The 22527-nt window shown below is 44.5% G+C and overlaps 1 protein-coding gene across 3 annotated transcripts in view; it reads right to left on the bottom strand.

Annotated features, from left to right (window-relative positions):
* Positions 1 to 21532, bottom strand: part of FGF14 (fibroblast growth factor 14) — a 496088-nt gene extending 474556 nt beyond the window's left edge. For 2 of the 3 annotated variants that reach the window (XM_064143806.1, XM_064143809.1), the window contains exon 1: positions 21132 to 21532. In XM_064143806.1, coding sequence (XP_063999876.1) covers positions 21132 to 21339 — 208 coding nt within the window. In that variant the 5' untranslated portion in view covers positions 21340 to 21532. The remainder of the gene's footprint in view (positions 1 to 21131) is intronic. The other variant, XM_064143815.1, reaches the window with a different exon arrangement.
* Positions 21533 to 22527: the final 995 nt, after the last annotated feature.

The following is a 22527-nucleotide window of genomic DNA, read 5'->3' as shown; positions in this document are numbered from 1 at the left end:
AGAAGAACTACCTGTTACAGCAGAGGGACAAATGAATAAGGTAGAGGAAGCACCTAACAATACTTTGAAAAAAATATTAAGCAACAGTGAGAGAGAGGTGTCAGTTTTAACTCCTAACTAAAGCAGAGTGCTGGCTTTGTGGTTGTCCCACACATCATTGGGAATACAGGAATCAGGCACTTTTTTAATCATCAGAATCACACCAGTCTGTGTGACATCAGAGAAGGGTTTCTTCTAACTAGAAGACATTAAGTTTTGCTCTACATTCTGAAACCTGCTGGTCTGTCTCCAGCCTTCTGCCTCCTGTGGAAAGAGCAGACACATGGCTTTTCCCACCTTGGGAAGAATCAACCTCCTGGACAGACCTCTATGCCCAGAAGAGAATATCTTTGTGCCAGGCACTCTGCAGGAAAAGAAGGGAGAGAAAGAGCAAAGTACTGCCTTGTTGTGGTATGCCAAGTGCAGAACCAAGTATAAACTCTGCCCTTACTATACGAATTGCATCATATAAACGTGTGTACATTATTGCATGGGGATTTTCTTGAGACACATCTGGCACAGTCAGCACATATTTTTGGTGCTTTTTTCCATGACCATGTCAATAATATGCAGCTAAAGTAAAGGCACTCAATAATAAAATCCCGTCCTTTGCCACTGCCAAATGAGATGCTGAATTTGGACAGAAAGCACTAAGTACTGTAGGATCTTGGGTTGAAGAAACAAGACCATCCAAAACCCTAGTTTAATGATATTGTGACATTACTCTTAATAATTTTTGTCCCTGAAAAGGTATTTCAAGCAAAACCAGTCCCCAGTCTTGGTTGTAAAAGTAAAGACTTATTTGACCACGACTTCAGTGCCTCTACTTCTATAGTCACTGTGACCTATTTAGTTAATAAGAGAAGGTGAGCCACGGATATGACAAATGAAGCACTACTTTCCTTTAACATTTGGAATAGTTTCAAAGAAAGATGAAGACCAACAAAGACATTTACTTAGGATCAAGTTTAGCTAAAGAGTAATTGCTATTTTTTAAAAGACATTGTTAAGATACAAATGCTTTCCTTATTTCCTACTGAAGAATTTTCCTATTTATATGACTTAGACTCAAATAGTAATAAGCAAAACAAATTAAATAGAATTGATTTTCCTTCTATTTTCATGCTGTTTATTAAATGTGAACATTTTTTCTTAGTTTAGGCAATTAAAATATCCTAAAATCTTTAACTTTATTTCTCAATTGGTTTGTTTTTTCTTTCCCATGAATGTGTTTGCTGCCCCTATTAATAAGATCCTGTAAATGGCTGTATGTGACTATTTATTTACCACATTAGGCCACAGGACCACTGCCTAACTGGATATTTCAGAAAAAAATACACAGCATTTAATCTCAGTTTGTAAAGAAATTAATCCTTAACAAGTCTATATACCTTGATCTATTTACACAAGTGACAATTTTGGCTCAGCAATCTCAGTGGTCCTTGTACCTCCTCATACTCACATGTAGGCAATAGTTTTCTGTGGTATTTACATTACAGTATGTGAATGACAAATATCAGTTCAGGCATGAGCTTGTGAGCTGTAGGAATTGTCATGTTTGCATATACAATTCTTCAGAGCTGCAGCCTGAGCCTCGATGAGGTGGCACAGATCATGCAGCTTGGTATGAACACAATGTATTGTGAGTCACTGCATACAGTAACATCAGTCTTCATCTAGCCCTCTTAAGGAAGAATAACAGCAAGGAAGAATCAGAACTCGTAGAGGAGGAGGAAAGGCTATTTGCAACACTTGACAATATGCCACAGTTTTGTTCCAGTTTCCAAGAGTGGAGAGAGAGAAAATAAATTACACATATATATTTAAATATATAGATTATACACACACACACATATGAGAGAAAATATACTTAGAAATACTCAGAAATAATTGTTTGTTTGTTTCTGAGGGATAAAAAAAATAACTGAATCATTCAGAGGAACAGTTAATCTTAAAGACAGCAAATCTGTACTTGCTTTGTGCTTTCTAATCCTCATAAAATCATCATAGGTTAGCATCTTCACTTGGGTAAAGACTGAGATACAGGCAGGGCCTTGGGTCAGCTATATCTGAACTGATGCAATTTTTGAATGATTGAGCTCTGTTAAACCTACCCAAATACTGAGAGGCATAAGTAATACTGTAGGGATGGAAAACATCAGTTAAGAAACTGAATGCTAATGTTACCCCTAAAATCAAACAGGTCATTTGCACGTTCAATTTTACATTGTTGTTAGCTGAATAGATTCTATTTATGAAGAATAGGGAAATTTTATCTCCATCAATCATCTAAACCAAGGACAGTGTTTCCCCTTACTGAAGAGACCTTTCAGCTGGGTTGGAATGATCAGAACAAATCAGGTTTCTTTTGTTAAATAACTGATATTCTAAAATGTAACAACTGAACCATGAGCCCAAGCCCACCATTAGTATTACATTCTGCCTTTAAGAACATTTTGCTTTGTTAACAGCAGAAAGGGAACTTGTATAATGTGTATTAATCTACTTATCTCTCGAATTATAACCAGACCTTCTGAACTAAAAACTGCCTGCAAAACCCCCACATCTAATAGAACTATCATCCATTGAAAATAATCTTCATGCTTCTGTGTACATGCCAAGATATGAGTTATCAAGTGAGATCAAAACTGATCTGTAAGTGTTCTTTCAGGTCCTTGTACCTTCATCATAAATATGAGTATTTGGCTTCTGTTTAAGACACTGTCTTCCTAAAACCTTATTACATTATTGCCAAAAATGGAACAAAGTCAAGTGGACACAGCTGACACGACTGCTACATGATGAAGAAGAATCAAAATAAAGGTCATTTTGTTAGTATTAACAGACTCCTGGATTCCATGAGTGTGAAAAAGTAGGAAGGGAGAGGAATACACAGTGAATACTGCTAGTATATACGGAAGAGGAGAAAGGCTGTCTGTAATAAAATTATCTTTCTTTTTTTTCACATTCTATAGAAGAACTTATGAGACTCCAAAATTTTGGTATCTCAGCCATAAAACCTGAAGCTCATTTGCAGGACATCTGGGTACCAGTGGATTTGCTGGCTTTGTTCTTTCCTCCCTCTGCTCTACTCACACAAATCCCTTTGCATACAGGCTGGATGCTAGAATGAGCAATGCTTACGCTCTCTCTAGAGAAATTTCAGAAGCCTTTTCCCTTCCCATCTGTTATTCAGATGCACCCTAATTTGCTTTGAGCAGGGCTTCTTCTTAGAAGGGCAGTGTTTGCCCCACAGTAACATAAAGTTCAAAATCTCTTCATTCCTTAAGCAAATGTTTCTTCTGTTATGAAATAGCTTTGCCACACTGAACCTTATCAGGTAGCAGAGCCACAAGCCATGGACCAAGAATGACAGTAATTGTCACTACGTCACTCAGAGCAGGTGCTTCCTTTCATCACTGAAGGGAACTGTAGGAGAAAGAGTAGGATATCTCTAACAGACCACAGGAGAGATGCCCAAACTCTCAGTTTTTTTAATACTGATCAGGATGTTAAATTCATGGAAACGCACAGTGCTGCCGAGGCTCTGCACCACTGCAAAGGATGTGAACTGACAAGAGATTTGTATTATACCCACAGAAGTGGGGAGAGTGGTGAGAAAGCCTTGCTCCAAATCCCATCACCCCAGGTGGAAAAACTTTCCAGGTAGATGTGGTAAAACAGGATATTCATGTGTTCTCTAATAAATTTATAGGAAAAGAGGACGGAGAATTAGACATGAAGGAGGAAGGAGATGAATAAGTAGACAGACTGAGTAGAAGCCATTGCACTAGCTAAAGTCATTTTCCCCAAGTCCTCTGTGAACTAAAAAGAGTTCCATCCATTATGGCATGAAAGCATTGAGTTCAAAGATCTAACTCCTCTCGAAGGGCAAGTATGAATGGAACAAAGCACCACACTTTGGACACTCCTACTTATTAGCACTAAAACAGTTGTTAATGTAGAGCTGTTCACCACTGATTTAAACAAATTGCATATAATTGGTTCCTATAAACTCTCCAGAAAACACTGCTTCACTAGCTCAGCTGCATAACTGTCTCAGTATGTTCTCAGTTCAAAAGGCTTAGGCATTCACAAAGCGTACCAAAAGTCACTAAGTTTAATATCAATGATCTTTATGGCATAACTGCCCTCCTAAGTTGTACAGCACTGAATTTAAAGCAAGAACTGTTATATTTTGTCTCAGCAATGGGCTTTCTTTTTGTGATTAGTTAAGCACAGCAAAGCCCACTGGGCAGTATGTTACATACTGGACATTCCACCAGTGCCCTTCAGAAACTGTATAAACTCAACATTCTATCTAATCTTAAAATAATATCTTTAGCACTACTGTTTGAAAAGTGATGTGAATATCATAGAATCAATCAAGTTGGAAGAGACCTCCAACGTCATCCAGTCCAACCTAGCACCCAGCCCTAGCCATTCATATAGACCATGGCACTAAGTGCCTCATCCAGGCTTTTCCTGAACACCTCCAGGGACAGCAACTCCACCATCTCCCTGGGCAGCCCATTCCAATGCCAATCACTCTCTCTGCCAACAACTTTCTCCTAATATCCAGTCTAGACTTCCCCTGGCACAACTTGAGGCTGTGTCCCCTTGTTCTATTGCTGGCTGCCTGGCAGAAGAGACCACCCCCCACCTGGCTACAACCTCCCTTCGGGTAGTTGTAGGCAGCAATGAAGTCACTCCTGAGCCTCCTCTTCTCCAGGCTAAACAGGCCCAGCTCCCTCAGCCTCTCCTCATAGGGTTTGTGCTCCAGGCCCCTCACCAGCTTTGTCGCCCTTCTCTGGACATGGTCCAGCACCTCAACATCTCTCTTGAATTGAGGGGCCCAGAACTGGACACAGGACTCAAGGTGTGGTCTGACCAGTGCTGAGTACAGGGGAAGAATAACCTCCCTTGTCCTACTGGCCACACTGTTCCTGATGCAGGCCAGGATGCCATTGGCTCTCTTGGCCACCTGGGCACACTGCTGGCTCATCTTCAGCTACTATCTATCAGTACCCCCAGGTCCCTTTCTGCCTGGCTGCTCTCCAGCCACTCTGTCCCCAGCCTGTAGTGCTGCTTGGAGTTGTTGTGGCCAAAGTGCAGAACCCTGCACTTGGCCTTGTTAAATCTCATCCCACTGGCCTCTGCCCACCCTTCCAGCCTGTCTAGGTCCCTCTGCAGGGCTCTGCTACCTTCCAACAGATCAACACCTGCTCCTAGCTTGGTGTCATCTGGAAACTTAGTGATGCTGGACTCAATCCCCTGGTCCAGATCATCCATAAAGATATTGAAAAGGACTGGGCTCAGAACTGATCCTTGGGGAGCACTTGTAGTGACAGCTGCCAACTGGATGTGGCACCATTCACCAGCGCTCTCTGGGCCTGGCTCTCCTCTGGGACCCCTCCCTTCTTAGTCTCAGATTAAATACTGATACTTGGGTTTCTGCAGATTTTTAACTTGTGAAGGAAGAGCTACCTTATGGGAATTCATTAAAAGAAGAGAATCCACTAATTAAATTCAACCTTTTCATACTTAACATTAAATGTGAGAATAAATAAATTCTTTGTATCCTCAGAGAAAAGAGTCACAAGACTCCAAGTGCTACAGAATTATTTTCCATTAAACTGTTTAAACAAGCAAACAAAACCAACCAAAACAAACCCCAACTTTCTTTATGATTTCTAATTTTTGTTAGTATAGGTAAAATATATACAAATATACTGGAGCATACTGTTAGACCATAAGCCAGATCCTTTTAATTCACAGACTGTGACCAAATATAGCCTGCCAAAATATTTAAAGCATCGATAATAACTAAGAACATCTCTTTATTTGTGAGCCTCACAATTACACAAAGGAAGAGAGCAACTGTTGGTCATGTGGGGAGAAACAGACACCTATTAGTTAAAGGCAGAACAAAATGCACATGCTGCAGCAACTCAGGTCAGTGTCCATATAACAGAAAATAGATGTGCAGTAAAAAATAGGTTATTCAGATGACCAATAGCGTTGACTGGTTTCATTGCACATGCTCAAACTAATGAAGAGGTGATCCCTAGGACGGACAGTGAGGAGAAAAGCAAGTACAAGTAAGTGAAGTGGAAGAAAGAAGGGGTTTTTTTTAGAGACAGAGGAAACCTCCTGTCCTTCAGCTCTTCCTGACTCTGGAGCTGCATCTTCTTATCAGAGAGGAGAAAGTGGAAATCTGTTGCTTTCTCCAGCAAGACTCAGCTTCCCTTCCTGTCTGATTTGCTCTTCTCAGAAATTCTTTATGATTCATTCCCTGCAGACTTAGATCTCTGTTGCTGAGCTGCCAGACTTCACTCCAAAATAGGGTACTCTGGTCTCTCCTCCACTAGCTTTTCACAGGGTTAACCAAGAACCCATGGGAAACCCCTTTATGGATGGTCCTTCCTTAAAGGATGAAGCTGGGATTTATCACCTCCACTGAAACTATAACACTCCTTTTGCCTGGTTGCTTTGTGATATGCTCTTACTAGTCCACTCGCAATCCTACACTGGCACTAGGGGCACAAATAAATCCCTCTACAAGCAGAGCTTGCCCTAAATTTCCTTAATGGAGGTGAAAATGGTGTTCTGATCTTTTGCTGTGTTCATACAGCTGAATAAAAACGTTAGACCCTGGTCATCCACACTTGTTCCTTACATCCCAGGTAGTTTTGGACCACTTCAGCTGGCTCTCTCCAAGACAAGTCTGCTAGGGAGGGTGGTAACTGCAAGTAACGTGGACATGAGCCAGTCAGAACCATTCTGACTTGAAACAATCCCTGGCCCTTCTTAATAGATCAATATAAATTCAGTTTTAATTTCCTGAACAACTAAGAGAAGTTTAAGGCAGGAGCAGCATATCACTACCAAATTGAAGGTGGACATTTCTTACAGTTCTCACTTGCCACCTGTTAATGAGGAGAGGCTGGCTCTCCATTTCAAGTTACTTTATGATCTCCAGTATAAGCTTCTTCATGAAGATTTGTGGTGATCTACTAACTCTGAATGGCACCTGACAATTTTGGCCTACTTGACTGTGGACTTAATAAGCTAATGGAAGAAAAAGGCAAATTGATAGTACCCTCTTCCACAGTCCCTAAAGCTCATAGTTGTGCTGAAATGCCTTTGAAGCCTAGTAAAGACAAAAACTATTCAAATTCTTCCAGTGTGGGATACCTTTATAATTTATACTGCCCAGTGTATGGTTTCTGATGCAAAGGTATATGAAGGTTAAGATTTGGAGAGGTGGTCAGAGAGAAATGCAAGGACAAGGATAGTGTTATAGCTAGGAAAGAGCAGCCCCAGATATCAATATAAGTTGGGGAGTGACCTGTTGGAGAGCAGTGAAGGGAAAAAGGAAAGGGACCTGGGGATTCTAATGGACTGAAGGTTAACCATGAGCCAGCAATGTGCTCTTGTGGCCAAGAAGGCCAATGCCATTCTGGGGTGCATTAGAAGGGCTGTGGTTAGTTGGTTGAGAGAGATTCTCTTCCCTCTCTACTCTGCCCTGATGAGGTTTCATGTGGAATATTGTGTCCAGTTCTGGACCACTCAGTTCAAGAATGACAGGAAACTGCTTGAAAGAGTCCAGCACAGAGCCACAAAAGTAATGAAGGCAATGGAACGTCTTCCTTGTGAGGAGATGCTGAGTGAGCTGGGGCTCTTTAGTTTGGAGAGGAGGAGACAGAGGGGTGACCTCATTAATGTTTATAAACATCTAAAGTGTGAGTGCCAGGAGGATGGAACCAGGCTCTTCTCAGTGAAGCCCAATGACAGGACAAGGGGCAATTGGTAGAAGCTGAAATATAGGAAGTTCCATGGAAACATAAGAAAAAATTATTTCACTGTGAGGGTGACAGAACACTGGAATAGTCTGCCCAGGAGGGTTGTGGAGTCCCCCTCTCTGGAGACGTTCAAAACTCAGCTGGATGCGCTCCTGTGTGATCTGGTATAGAAGATCCAGCTCTGGCAGGGAGGGGGTTGGACTAGATTATCTTTCAAGGCCCCTTCCAACCCCTAATATTCTGTGATTCTGTGGTCAATAGAAGCACATACATAGCATTTTAAAAGTTACGTTGTGATTCAGTTGTGGGGGAGAGGGAGAAAAATAATACATTTCCTCTCAACAGCAGTTACTGTGGCAACTACACTGAGTTTTCAGTTTAGCTTGAGGGCCACCCTTGTGACTAGAGCTATATGCCATCTCTCCTGGTGAGCCTACAGATGTTGGCCCAGGCAGCTGGAGCACAGGTAGGATTCGACATGCCCACGCAGGTCCAAAACAGCAAGGCCTGCCAGGCATGCTCATATATACAGCCTGCAGACCATTTGCCTGACAGCAGGCAGTCAGGCAGGAGGTATCAGACATTCAGCCTAAGGTCACCCTGGAGCCCACTTCTTCAGAGATGTTCACTGACAGCTGGTAGACTCATGAGGGTGTGAGAGCACCTTCATTTCTAAAAGCAAAACAGGATTTACGAGGATATCTCACCTTTAGCAAGATAGAGCTATAAATGGAATACATTGGGAGAAGCTAGACTCTCAAATGTTACTCTCTTAGATGCCCTTGGGAAAACAAACAAAACATGTCTAGAAATAGATGTTTTCAATGAAAATGCCCTTAAATTTCAGATCTATTTGTTCTCCAATTGAAAAGTAGCTTCAACAATTTCTAATTCTGTTGCTGTGTGACTCCCTATCCCCAAATGACTACAGCCTCCTTTCATCTCTTTATTATTTACTTTATATTTTCTTTTCATCCTTCTGGTTTTCCCACTCCCTCTGAGAATGAGTGGGGAGGAAAGCATCCCACACTGGTCATGACTTATCCACATAGCACTTGAAAAAAATCTCACCTATCATACTAACATCACATTCTAACTTACTTTTTTTTGAATTCCAATGAGGGGGGGACCTCATTGATGTCTACAACGACCTGAAGGGAGGTTGTAGCCAGGTGGGGGTTGGTCTCTTCTCCCAGACAACCAGCAATAGAACAAGGGGACACAGTCTCAAGTTGTGCTGGGGGAGGTCTAGGCTGGATGTGAGGAGGAAGTTCTTGCCAGAGAGAGTGATTGGCATTGGAATGGGCTGCCCAGGGAGGTGGTGGAGTTGCTGTCCCTGGAGGTGTTCAAGAAAAGCCTGGCTGAGGCACTTAGTGCCATGGTCTAGTTGACTGGATAGGGCTGGGTGCTAGGTTGGACTGGATGATCCTGGAGGTCTCTTCCAGCCTGGTTGATTCTATGATTCTATGATTCATCAAGTTCCATCCTCAAATTCTTAACCTGTATATGTGACTATAAGGACTTAGTATTTCCCTTTTCCTCATCTTCCATCTTCAATCTCTTAGCGGATATTTAAGCAGCTTTTTAGCAGCCACCTTAGACCACAGTCACTCCAGCCAGCCACTAAAGCTGACAGGCCTCAGCAAACATAATGAACCCTCACGTTGCTGTTTCTCCTGGTATTTTATTAAAAGAATTTTACCCAGCCTTCATACCTTACAGCTTACCTCTGCCTAAACTGCTGCCTCCACTTTCATTCTGATGTGCCTGCCATCCAAAGGGACCTTAACAGGCTGGAGAGGTAGGCCAAAGCCAAACTTATTAAGTTCAACAAGATCAAGTGCAAGGTTCTGCATCTGAGTTGAGGCAATCCCAAGCACCAATACAGGCTGGGCAGGGGCTGGCTTGAGAGCAGCCCTGAAGAGAGGGACTTGGGGGTGTTGGTGGACAAGAAGCTTAATGTGAGCCACTGGTGTGCTCTTGCAGCCCAGAGAGCCAACCAGATCCTGCGCTGCATCAAGAGAAATGTGGTCAGCAGGGCCAGGGAAGTGATTCTCCCCCTCTACTCTGCACTGGTGAGACCCCACCTGGAGTACTGCATCCAGTTCTGGAGCCCCTATTACAAGAGGGATATGGATGTGCTGGAATGTGTCCACAGAAGGACCACGAGGATGATCAGAGGGCTGCAGCACCTCTCCTACAAGGAGAGACTGAAGGAGTTGGGGTCACTGAGGTGACCATATTATGATCTTTCAGTATCTTAAGGGAGCCTACAAGAAAGCTGGGGAGGGAGTTTTTAGGATGTCAGGTAGTGACAGGACTGAGGAGGAGTGGAACAAAGCTAGAAATGGGTAGATTCAGACTGGATGTTAGGAAGAAGTTCCTGACCATGAGGGCAGTGAGACCTTGGAACGGGTTACCCGGGGAGGTGGTTGAGGCTCCATCTCTGGAGGTGTTTAAGGCCAGACTGGATGAGGCTCTAGACAGCCTAAGCTAGTGTGGTGTCCTTGCCCATGGCAGGGGGTTGGAACTAATGATCCTAGTGGTCCCTTCCAACTCTGACTGATTCTATAATTCTATTAAAATCATTCTTATCCAGTATTAAAGCAACCATGAAACTAAGTAGCTCACACTAATTAAACCATCATGATATTCACTTCCATTGTGATCACTGTGTTTAAAGGATGTTTATGGGGTTGTTTTTAAATTATTATTATTTTTTAATCAAGAGTGCTTAGGTACCTCAAGGAACTTCTTACATTATGTTTTCCTCAATCGAGTATTACAATGTCAGAATTAACATGTGTGCTAGTGAAGTGCTAAGAAAGCCAATGTATTCTAAGATAAGATTTCACCAAAAAACCTTCAATGAGGAGGTAATATCTTCTGTGGCCCACCTACCACAGGACTCATCTCCACTTCATGTCATAATACCCCAGATATATCACTCCTTACAAACTGCAAAAGATGAACTGAAAAGAAGAAATAGGCTGGAACACAAAATTGCAGTGATCCCCCCTTCCCACTACCTTGTTACACACTCCTCCTGCCATGAGCAACTCATTCACATTACCCAAACAAGTACTGTCTAGGAAACTACAATTATTTTTTTCCTCTTACACAACTCCAGCCCAGAGTTGAAAGTCCAGTTCTAAACCAAAATAAGGCTCCCTTCCAAATACATGGCTATTCAATACAAACACTACATAGTGATACATTTGCTGTAGAACAATGACTTTCTGCCTTTAGCTGCCCTGTGCCACGGTGTAAGAGTCCATACTACAAGTTTCAAAGGTAGAAGAATTACCTTTGACATGTTGCAGACCTGTGTACAAGCAGGCAGAGCTCAACACTTCAGAACACAGGGTTTAGTAACACAGGGGGTCACTGTTTTTTCCACAGATGTCCCTGGTTAACAAGAATACAAGAGCATGTCCCACAGAAGTGTTTGATTATAAACCTCTTAGGCTGAATCAAAGGTGACATCACAAGGGGCTCTCTCCCGATCCTACAGAAGTAATGGACGTATGGGGCACGTCTTGCATCCACACAGGCTTTGCAATTCTCAGAGAACTCTTCTGCAGAGTACCACAACCACTAGCTTCAAAAAGACATGCAGAACCATGTGAGCAGGCAAAGCCAGGATCTGGAACCAGTTCCCTACCGGGTCAAGCAACAATTGCTCAGCAATACCTAGAACACTTCCTTGAAAGCTGAGGAATTTTGCTTTAACAGCAAAATCCAACATAAAGCATTTCCTCCTCAAGCAAATAATATCCTCAAACAATCCTCCAAACAAATGAAAGGGATAGTATTTGTTCTCGGGTCTTCTGAAGCCTCTTTCTGATTTTACTGTCTTTCCCTAGTCAATCACAGTTACATTATTGCCTCTATATTTGTGTACTTCTCCTACTGTAAATCAGCAGATAGTGAGAAGCCAACCATTCGTAGAGCACATGACCAATAAAATGAAGGGTAGTCCATCAGTCTGGTTTTCACTCATCACAAACATCTACTGCATCAGTAACAACCCTATTGCATCAGTAATAACCCATACAGTCATTCTGCTGACTTCCACCAGTTAATTATTTGAAGTAGTGAAGAGGATTTCAAAATATCTTAAATAGATAAACGTAATTAAGACCTGATTTTCCTCAGAGTCTCTACCCTAAAGTAAAAATATGAGACGGCTGTGCAAGCAGCAGGTGAAAGAACTGAAGGAGATGTGAGAAGCTCAGCTGTGTTTGGGATGAGTCAAGGTCATATTATTCATGGAGATAAAACAGATCTGAGTAAAGCCAGGAGAACAGCGAATGTTGGTACTGAAAATCTGTATAACCTTCCTTAACATGGGGACAAACATATAAAAAAATAAATAAATTGTACTGGCAAGAGGCTAAGAGGAAATGTCTCAGAGGCACAGGATTTATATAAACTTTAATCCACCTGTTAACGCTATTTGAAAACATGGATTTTAGTGAAAGCTGAAAAAGTCCAAGCCACAGGATTGCACCTGAGTTTTAGACATCCTGAAGTTAATTCGTATCTGAGCTCTTAGGCTGATCTCCTAGTGAGATAATCTGCTTAAATCACATTTAGGTTTAGTTTCTCAGGAGCTATTAGCAGTCTGGGTTCAACTCGTAGTTGAATCAGAACTGTAAAGTGCCTTTTCTTATACTGAGCAATATGAATTAATAAGCACCACTACTAATTTAACCCTTAAGATTAGGTTTTCCTGATAAAATACTCTCTTTTATAAGATACTACCATACTAACTATATAACTGAGTTTTAAAGTTATTTCTTACTCTGCCATTTTTTCCACAACTTCTTCTGTATTTTCCACTATGCTTTGCACTGGTAGTTTCTGTTCATTTCATTAAATGTCAATAAATGTACTTTTATTTGCAATGAATGATATCTATAGAAAATACTGGGCAATAGGAATGCTCCACAATGCTTGTCTCTAATGAGAAGCATGGACTGGGACCTAATTGGGATGTTTTATTTAAACATGGCAGGACATCCTTAGAAATACATTCACTGAAAAAAAGTAACAAGTCTGGTAAAGTTGCTTTCTTTAAATTAACATTTTCAGCTCAGACTTCATTAAAGGGCAATGTAATTCGTGTATGTTTCCTTTGTCAGCGTTGGTGAGAACCAAGAGATTCATGTGTAAACAGAAGTCTTTGCTTTTATATGCAGACTCTCCTGTTCAAACTATTCAATGCTGGTACAAAATTCTAGTTCTCAGTTACACTAGAGCTTAATTCTTTAAAAGCTTGCTCAAGGAAGAAATATCCTGCTTCTTCCCTCAAGAGAAAGGACTTTGTGAAAACATGGCCTTTTATCCCAAAGGCCTAGAAAATCCATAGGAATTAATTCCTTTTAGCTGGACAAAAACAGAGCATGCAAAGGGATGTGTCAGCTAATCTTCATCCTCCAAAGCCTGAGATACTCTCTATCCTCAGCAAAGAAAAATTATACTGTGTAGGAAATGAGACAATGGAAAATCTCAAGATTTTCCTGCAGTTCAAGGAAGAAGAAAGCACCATGATGACAGTGTCATAAGCTACTCACTTGTGAAAAGCTGCTCATGATCAGTAATCACAAACACAGAGCAGGAATAACAGAGTGTCCTGCTCTTACTGCAACAGAATAATAGGTCAGCCATGGTCTGCAGACCAGTCGTAGCTTCATGTCACCTAGGACAGCTGACCCAAGTCAGTTCACAGGTGTATCCCGTACCATAAATACCACACTCAAGTTTGCTGAGGTTAGGGGTTTACTGATCGGGCTTTTCTTGATCCTGTTTCTCTTCCTTCTGCTTCAGACTGTCTTCCTTTATTGTGACTGCCATATATTTGCTGGGGTTAGCGTGTATTTTACACTGGCACTTGTGTTAGTTTTACCGTTTCACTAAATCTGTTTTCATTTTAACCCATGAGTGTCCTGCCCTTTTACCAGTTCCCCTTCTTTGATGGGAGGCAGTCATTGGGTGACAGATATGGGCTAGAAGTAAATGAAGTATTGGCCTCTCTTTTTCAGCAGGAGACCAAATAAAGAGCACCCTCTGAAAGCACAAATGCCTCCACACTCCTTCCACACAGCATGTTGTTACATGGAGCTTTCTGCCATGCAAAGATTTTTGATGCCCGAAGTAGAAATGCCCTTAGACAAGTTGAGGTGTATAGTTCCTTCAGAAGCTACTATATACAGTGTCTTTAACAAAGGTCCTGATTTTAGACAGTCCAGTGATGAAATAAAAATGAGAAGATAGATTAGGAGAAGGATCAAATCTAGATTTGCCACATCTTATATTTTTCTTACACAACCTAATGCCCAGATCTGGAGACAGGACATCAGCTAAGGTGTGAGTTCTACATGTGCTGTACCCTCACTACGTTTTTATCTTTCCAAATTACATAGCTGCATGAAAAAAACACAGATGACATGATGAATTTTCAGGGAACAGCAAAGTCTATCAGCTTAGTGAAATCCAGACCTCTCTGGAATCTCCTTAAAGCAATTTTTTCATACAGGATTACAGCTTATTTGTATCTCTGCCTGAGAGCAAAAGCCAAAACAATTCCAATAGAATTAAAGCATTTAACCTTGGTTCAATTCTACTGTGTGATGGGACCAGATAGATTTTAGTGCCACACAATTTTTAAGCCAATTTTCATGATACTACCTTCCGTGTGCAAATGTAAAACTTGTTCAGTGCAAATCCTCACACTCCTTCTAGTTAAAAGTAAAATAAGCAGATGTCTCAGTGAAAACACAATGAACATAAAAATTGCAACACAAATTTCTGCCAGCAAACAAGTGTCATCTATTGTCATTTGACCCACACAACCATCCAATATTAACTCTCAAACTATTAGATGTTGCTTATGTTCAATACAATGTGTTTCTTAAAGTAATGCATTGACTTTTACTACAGAAGGTGTTATTATTCTGACTTGTGCATTGGATTTTAACTACTGATATTATTATTATGACTTCTTAATGCTGTCTCAGCAGCAGCTATTTATTTTTGATGCTATTATTTAATGTCAGTGCTTCTAACAGAGTATGCTACAGACACAAAAAAATGGTATTTCATTTATCCACTAAAAGTTTTTCACTTACTGATTTTTGAGGTTTTGCTCTTAAAAAGATACTCTTCAAAGTCAGAATACTCCTGATTCGAATAACAACTTGGTTAGTGGTTCACACACTGTTTATCTTCACTGCAGAGTATATTAAAAAGAATACATCTCAATTTGGTCTCTGTGAGTTCAGTCCATCATGGTGCTAAACACCTTCAGCTTTCTCTGCAATTACAATTTTCAGTACTTAGGAGTAGCCCAGTACATCAAAGGATCCACTTCGAGTACAAACTAAAAAATTAACAGTCTGAAGATTAATATACCCCTCTGAGAGCTTTATCACATGGTCTCCAAGATTTCCTTCTGACAGTTCTGATGGTAGAAATACACTCCGTGCAAGAAGCAGCTCTTTCGGAGCTAAACAAGACCTTAGTTCTGCAAAGTTTGTTTCCAGGTAAGCCTGCGTTTCTAATGTATATACTTTGCACAGTAACAAGTTACTCTCAGACATGCTGGTTGTAAATCAAGCCTTGTGCTACACCACAGCAATTTTTTTTTTCATAACTGAGATTGTGAAATTTTAAGATCATTCAGTGTTTTGTTTCTCACATGGTACAAATATACAAATACATTTGAACAAATATGACTCACTGAAACACGAAAAGCAAACAAAAGGACTCATAGCATACCTGTGCAGTGGTGCTCAGACATTGCCTGTGATTTTAACAAGCAAGAAAGAAACACATGGAGAAGTAACAGTGTCTGCAAAATCAGCCATGGCAATCAGAATTAGGCATAGAAACAAATCCTTGCTCCTGAAGTAACAAGGTCGTATTCACTTGAATGAAACCTGCTTCAGCAAGTCGGTGCTTGCAGGCACATTTGGCAAACATCTGTAACTATTCATCAGAGTTTAGTCTGCACATAACCACTTAATCAATCCAACCACATTCTAGACTCACCACGTTTTATCCTACATGTTGAGTGATTATACAAAAACCTCAGGAGTGACCTCTGCAACTATGAAACACCATCCCCATAGTCAGCACACTGCCCTACTTCCTATTTCTTTTAAGTTTCAAACAACAATCTCCTCTCCAGATGACATATTTATAGGAACTTACTGGACAGAAAATCTTTGCAAAGGATGACTTCTGAATGTCTGAATCAGGCCTTATCTAAATTTGAAGTCAATAAGGATTTTAGCTCAAAACTAATATACTTAACATAATCAAAGCATGTAAGCAGAATAAACATCACCCTAAAATGAAAACCACATGCACATAAATATTTAAACCAATTACACATCTTACATATTTCAATTATGTCCAGGTCACCATTTTTACACGTTCAGTTAAAAATGGCCTATCATTAGCAGATATTAGATTAGGTGCAAGTGTTATATCACAGTAGAAAGACGTGTGAGCAGGCATAAATTTCATCTCTTATCTAGTACACTACACAATTTAATTCAATCAAAAATAATTACATTTGTATGAATTCACAATATTTATTCCACAGAGGATAAAACTTCAGTAGGTGAAGTACATACGAATAGGCAATTTTACATTTGAGTGCCAGAAACTTACTGCAGATCAATTAATAGCACCGGAAGTACAATGTTTAGGCAATCAGAGTTTCTACATGAAAGAAACTTCTGGGACCCAATCCTTGCCTCTTCCTGAGGCAAAATACCCATTGTCTCTTTGTGGGACATAGGTTTTCTGTGACTAATGAAGACAACAAGGGGACAAATTTGCTTAGAATTCAGATAAAGACACACACTATACATATATATGATGGGCAAGACCCAAGATTCTGCTTTAAACAGATCCAGTCTTGCATGGCTGTTCTTAGAAACCTTGTCAAAATGATGAGCTACCATGAAAGAACAGTCTGACTATTTTACAGAGGTGTTTTAAACAGGCGCTCTGCAGAGATAAGAGTTCGTCCACAGTCTGCATCTCAGATGTTCTTCTTTTTAAACAGGCTTTGTGTTTGATATTGATATGGGATTGACAATAATAGAAACCAAATTCCTCGATCAGCAACATATTTATAGTAATGCCAATTTCCATCTACTCTCCTGTCAACATCCCTGCCTGAGTTGGAGAGATGCCTCTTCTTGGAGGTAAATGGAGAGGAAACCTGATACATCATCTGTCTCCTGGGCTGCTACCAGGAGTGAAATGTGATAGCAGTTTCTACGATGAAGGCATCTAGTACTCCAGCCGACTTAACTCATCTCTCATGGGCACCCTTATGATACAAAACACCCACCACAAACAAGCAAAAAACCTATTCACTTGTGGCATTTGCTTAAAAAGAAAACCTCAAAGAGGTATCTCTCCTTTCCCATTTCCATTTAAGCCCCAAATCCTCCCTCAAGACTTCAGCTATGCCCTAACTGATCACACCCAGTTTAGAGCCTCAGGGAGAGAGGAAGCCACCAGGCTGGCATTTTATCATTGCAACTCCTGCCTCAGGCCTTATGATCTCAAGCAATTTTTAACTGTGAGAAAAAAGGCTCTTATGTCTCACACTCTGAAGTCCTCTCTGTGTCTTCGACAAGACCGAACAGCAGAGATATATATGAAATAAACAAAAACACAAGTGAAGCCCAGGAAACCTAACACATTGCAAGTATTTTCATGCTGGACAAGGCAGTGGAGATATTTAGAGATTCATTACTTTTTTGTACTATTAAACTCAAGAAAACTCAGTCAGTGCATGCAAAGCTGTGTCTATTGATTCCCAAAGTGTTTCTCCTTGTGCAGAAATCTAAGGAGGTAAATAACAGCAACAAAAAAGGAGGCAGCTTCTCTTTCTGGGTTGTCAAATTTGAAACAAATTTGATCACATTATTCCAAAATAAACAAAAACCAAAACCAAACAAACAAATTAAAAAGAACAGCAACAAAGCCTCTTGGTGCAACCTTGCCAGAGACTTGCACATACCTCACTGTCATTCCCTGTCTCACTTTCCCCTCTCTCCAGAGTCCTGCTGGGTGCAGTAAACCCAGTGTGACCAGTTTAGGTGACCGGGGAAGGCTGGGGAGGACAGCAAGAGGGGCTCACACGGGGAGGAGGACAGCAGCCAGCGGTGGAGTGGAAATGCAAAGCAGAGGACATGTGAAAAAGGGGTATTCAGTCCTGTTTCTGAGAAAACACCAGCTGTTGAAAAGAGACCAGCTGCTGAAAGAGACCCCAAAAAGTGCAGCAGTCCGAAAATAACTAAATAAACTGAAACAGCAGCCAGCGTTAGCTGCCTAACCTGCTCGATTTTCCGCACGGTTGGATCAGAGGCAGCTGCTCGCTTATGTGGTGGTTTCTGAGGCTAAAAAGCCCAATCAGCCCTGAGAAGTTTGGTGAGCAAAGGGCGTCGGGGAAGAGCCGGGGAGTTGTGGCGCAGCCTCATGCCGCAGATGGGATGGAACTTCTTGAAGAGGGAAAGCCTCACTGTCCGGGGAGCCGGGGCACCAGGGAAAGCAGGGCACGGTAGCACATGGTGTCCCCCGGGTGAACCCAGCACTGATGGAGGTGATCTGCCCGCACAGCAACGGCGCCTGTGACCGAGCTAATCTAATCTAATCTGATCTGGCCAAGAGGATGATTAGCCTCCCCAGAGAGTCAGCCGCAGTTTAGCTCTGCTAGGAGTGAGATATCAGACCAGGGTCTGCGGCTTGGCTTGGGTCTCGGCGTCTCGGCTCTTCCGCCGGGATCACGTCTGACCGGAGCCGAGCGACGCAAAACGCTCGGGACGGAGAGCCAGACCACGGATCGGCCCGCAGGGACTGCAACCTCGAGCACCGACCTCACACTTAGCTCTCCGACCGCCCCGTGAGCCCCTGGCACCTATGACAAAGGCGGCACAAAGGGGGCAGTGACACCTCCAGCCTCCCCGCGCCCCCAGGTTTCTGGCACCCTACTGTGCCTCTCGTTCAGACTGAATACCTCCCCTCAGGCACTCTCCAGATGAGCTGAGACCTCCCCAAGCAGGTTGGCAGTGGTGGCGGCACGCAGTGCCACTCCTACTACCCAAATCTATTCGTCCCATGCAAAGGGACGAAGTGCGGCAAAGTCCCTAGGAAAGGGGGAAAGGTGTAAAGGTCTGCTGTGCTGCGGGCCCTGGCACGCCGAGGTACGCGTTTCTTACTAGCCTCTCCGCCGCAAGGGGAGAACACGGGCCTTTGGTAGTGGTCGCAGTGTGTGTGTGGTGTGGTGGGCGGTATACGTTTGTCCTCCTCCCCTGACATACAATCTGAAAAGTCTAGAAGCCACCCACCACCCCGAAAGCCCTTTCTCTCTGGAGCATCGCCTCTCACAGGGCTAGAGCCACTCGCCACTCCCCGGGGAGAATCGGCGGCGGCAGCGGGCAGGGCAAGCAGAGCAGCGGGGACGGCAGCGGGCAGAGCCACACGGCGGCTCTGCAATCCCCCCTGCGGTCACAGCCCCTGCCAGCGCGGCTCGGACAAGGTGTGAGGGGCCGTCCCCAGAGGCTGAAAGTGCCTGCCTCTGCCCTCCTCACCCCGTTCCGGGGTGGGCATACGATTTGGAAGTTGCCCCCGGCCGGGAATCGTGGCTCGCTGCGGCGAGCAAAGGGCACTTTGCGGAAGGCTGAGCGCAGCCTCCAACGGGGCATTTCGGCCTCTTTGGTATGCCGAGAAGTGGGTGCGCTGTGCTGCAGCGGTAGCGGTAGGCAGGAATGGGGCGAGACGAGATGGCAAACCGGAGCGAAGAGTGGAGAGAAAAAACCGTCCGAGGTGCCCACCTCGACTCTCTGCATCGGTCCTAAACTGGGCAAAGCAGGAGCCGGCATCCCAGCTGCCGAGGCGGGGAGGGGTGAGAGCTGCTAACAGAGATGTTGCTTGGTAATGTTGGGGTGTCAGAGATGCAACGAGAGCCTATGATCTACTACACTGCAGTACCAGCGTCAGGAGTCTCCTGCTCGAGAGCTGCCACTGCAGGGCAGCCGGCACACATACATGCATACACACAGAGCAGCGCACACAGTATCCCATCCCTCACAGCCCTGGTTCCAGCGGCTCTCGACTCCCCAGGAACGCAAGAGCTTGCAGGCAACTTGGCGGTCGGGGAGAACGAACACACAGGCAGAGGGGACCAGAGCCCAGTGCGAGCAGGGCAGAGAGGGCTAGTGTTTCTCTTGGAGAGCTCCCGGCTCCCCAGTCTGCCGAGCATCCCTTCTCGCCCACCTTGCTCTCCAAACCGCGGTGTTTAGCCACACGGACGCCCCGAGCAAGAGGGATGCAACAGCAGCACTGTGACCCCCCGGGACCGGGCAGCCCAGAGCACCTGCATTTGCATTTCTTATGTAATGTACTGCAAGTTTCCCCCTCGGAGCCGGGCTGAACCGAAGCGCATTATCCCGGCTGTCACGCAGACATGGAGACACACGCAGAGACACCGGCGGTGCACAGAGGGGTCATCCCGACAGAGAGAGGCGGAGGGGAGACGCAGCCACCCAGGCGGTACTGCTGCTGCCGCCTGGCATCGCTGGTTGAGTTGCCGTCTGGGCACAAGCCTCAAGAAAGCGTCCACCCCCTTTCCTCGTTCCCCTCCACCTTCTCGGCCCAGAGTCCCAAGAGATGAGTGATAAGGGGGAGCCCCCAGCCGGGGGCGGGGGGTGTCGGTCTTGACTTCAGAAAGCCTAGCGAGGCGGGTGGGGGTGTGTGTGTGGAGAGGATGGCATATTGCAAGCTAATCAGAAAGTGCTGTGCAGGACCTGAGCTCCGTTACACTCACGGCAGACAGGGCCATCTCACACTAGCACAGGGGACCCGGGCTCCTCTTCCCAAAACTGACTGGAGGTATGCAGGGGTGGGGGGAGGCTGGCATTGAGGATGACAGCTGGGAGGGGGGGTCTCTATCGGCTTTCCCTTAAAAAAGGCCGGGATTTAAAAGTTTCCTGCCTGGAAATAACATAGAAAACTAGGTGATGCAGGCTGGGTTAGGGTCGCCTTTGATTTTTTTTTTTTTTCCTCTTTTCCGTGGTGACAGTGACTGAGGCTAATCTATACCTCTCCTTGCTTATTCATACACGTACGCACATGCATGTCCGTGCTGGCCTCGTTACATTTCCCACTTCTCCCCTCAGCAGGATTGCAGATCTACCTCGGCGAGCAACAGACAGGGTAGCATAAAAGAAAAACAAGGCAGTGCAATGGATTGCTTACCAGTTTGGTTCTTGTTTTTCTTAAGACTCTTGCCACAAAGACACTGCAGCATATGCGATCCTTTGCTGAAAATGTTCCAAAGAAACCACATTGATTTGGGCGAAAAGCAATCCAGCAGCTTATACACCCTGAGAAAGAAGAGATCCTTGTGGTTGCATAATAATAAATTGAGATCAGTTCTCCTGAAGAGGGGCACCAGTTTTATCATAGAAAAAATGGTTATATTCCGATCTTCTCCCAGTTTTTTTTCCTCACGTGGTATATTTCTTTGAGACTTTTCAACGGATGCTTTTTTTTCAGCCAGGCTGAACGGTTATTTCCCCTAGATCAACACTGGATTATAACCAAAAGCGTGTAGAGAAAATAAAATAAATCCTTTTTTTTTTTTCAGCATGAAGCCAAACGAAAAGTAAGGTAGTGAAATCCCAGCCGAGGCCAAAACCTCATCAGAGACACCAGCAAAACGCGGAAGAAAGATCCCCAGAGAGAAAACCATAGCCTGGTACTTGACTGCTAGGAGGATGGGTGGATCTGCAGAACAAAAGCCACGGCAGGATCCATCCTACTGAACGACTGCCATTGTGCAGCCCCGCGGCGGGAGAGCGCACCACCAGCACCCGGCCAAGCCCGGCTGAGGCGCAGACACCGCTGCCGGCCGCGGGCGCGGACCCCGCCCGCAGCCTCTGCCGATGCCCCGCCGCAGCCCCCGCCGCCGCCGCCTCGCGACGCCGCCCGCCCTCGCCCGCGCGGGCCGCCGCTCGCCTGCCGGCCCCGGCTGCCGCTGCGCCCCACGCCGCCGCGCAGGAGGCAGCACCCCCGCCCCGCGCCGCCCGCCGCAGCCTCGGCGCCCAGTCGCCGGCGGGCGCCGGGGGAGGAGGAGCTGCCGAGCCCCGCCGGCCCCGGTCGCCGTCACGGACCCACGTGCGGCACGGCACAGCTCGGCACGGCACCGCCCGCGAGGAGGACAGGTGGGCGAGGAGGACAGGTGGGTTTGCCCCAAAGCCGCCTAGCGGGGCAAAGCGTCGCTGAGCACAGAGCCCTTCCCCACCGTGAAGTGCCCTGGCCTCTGAAACCCGGCCTTCCTCCGAGGATGATTTTTGTCCCTCTGGGTCGTGCCGTGGTCTTAAAGAATGCGAACGGCCAATGCAGCCTCAAGCCGCATACATCAGCCTGAAAATGATGTTCCTTAATGTTGTGCCTGCTAGCGCCGGGACGGCCCAGCGTAGGCTAGTGCTGACTGCTCTGTGTGAGGGGGATGCCGCACAAGGTGCAGTCCAGAGCCATGACTGGGATTCCCAAGCACTGCCGATGCCAACCGAGGCAATGCTAAAATAGACCCGCAAAGCACCTGCTGCACATCTTGAGGCACGCATCCACAGGCAGATGGACCAGCGTC

This window comes from Pogoniulus pusillus, chromosome 5 (assembly GCF_015220805.1).
Source record: "Pogoniulus pusillus isolate bPogPus1 chromosome 5, bPogPus1.pri, whole genome shotgun sequence".
Lineage (NCBI taxonomy): Eukaryota > Metazoa > Chordata > Aves > Piciformes > Lybiidae > Pogoniulus > Pogoniulus pusillus.
This window is presented reverse-complemented; position numbering and strand designations above follow the sequence as displayed.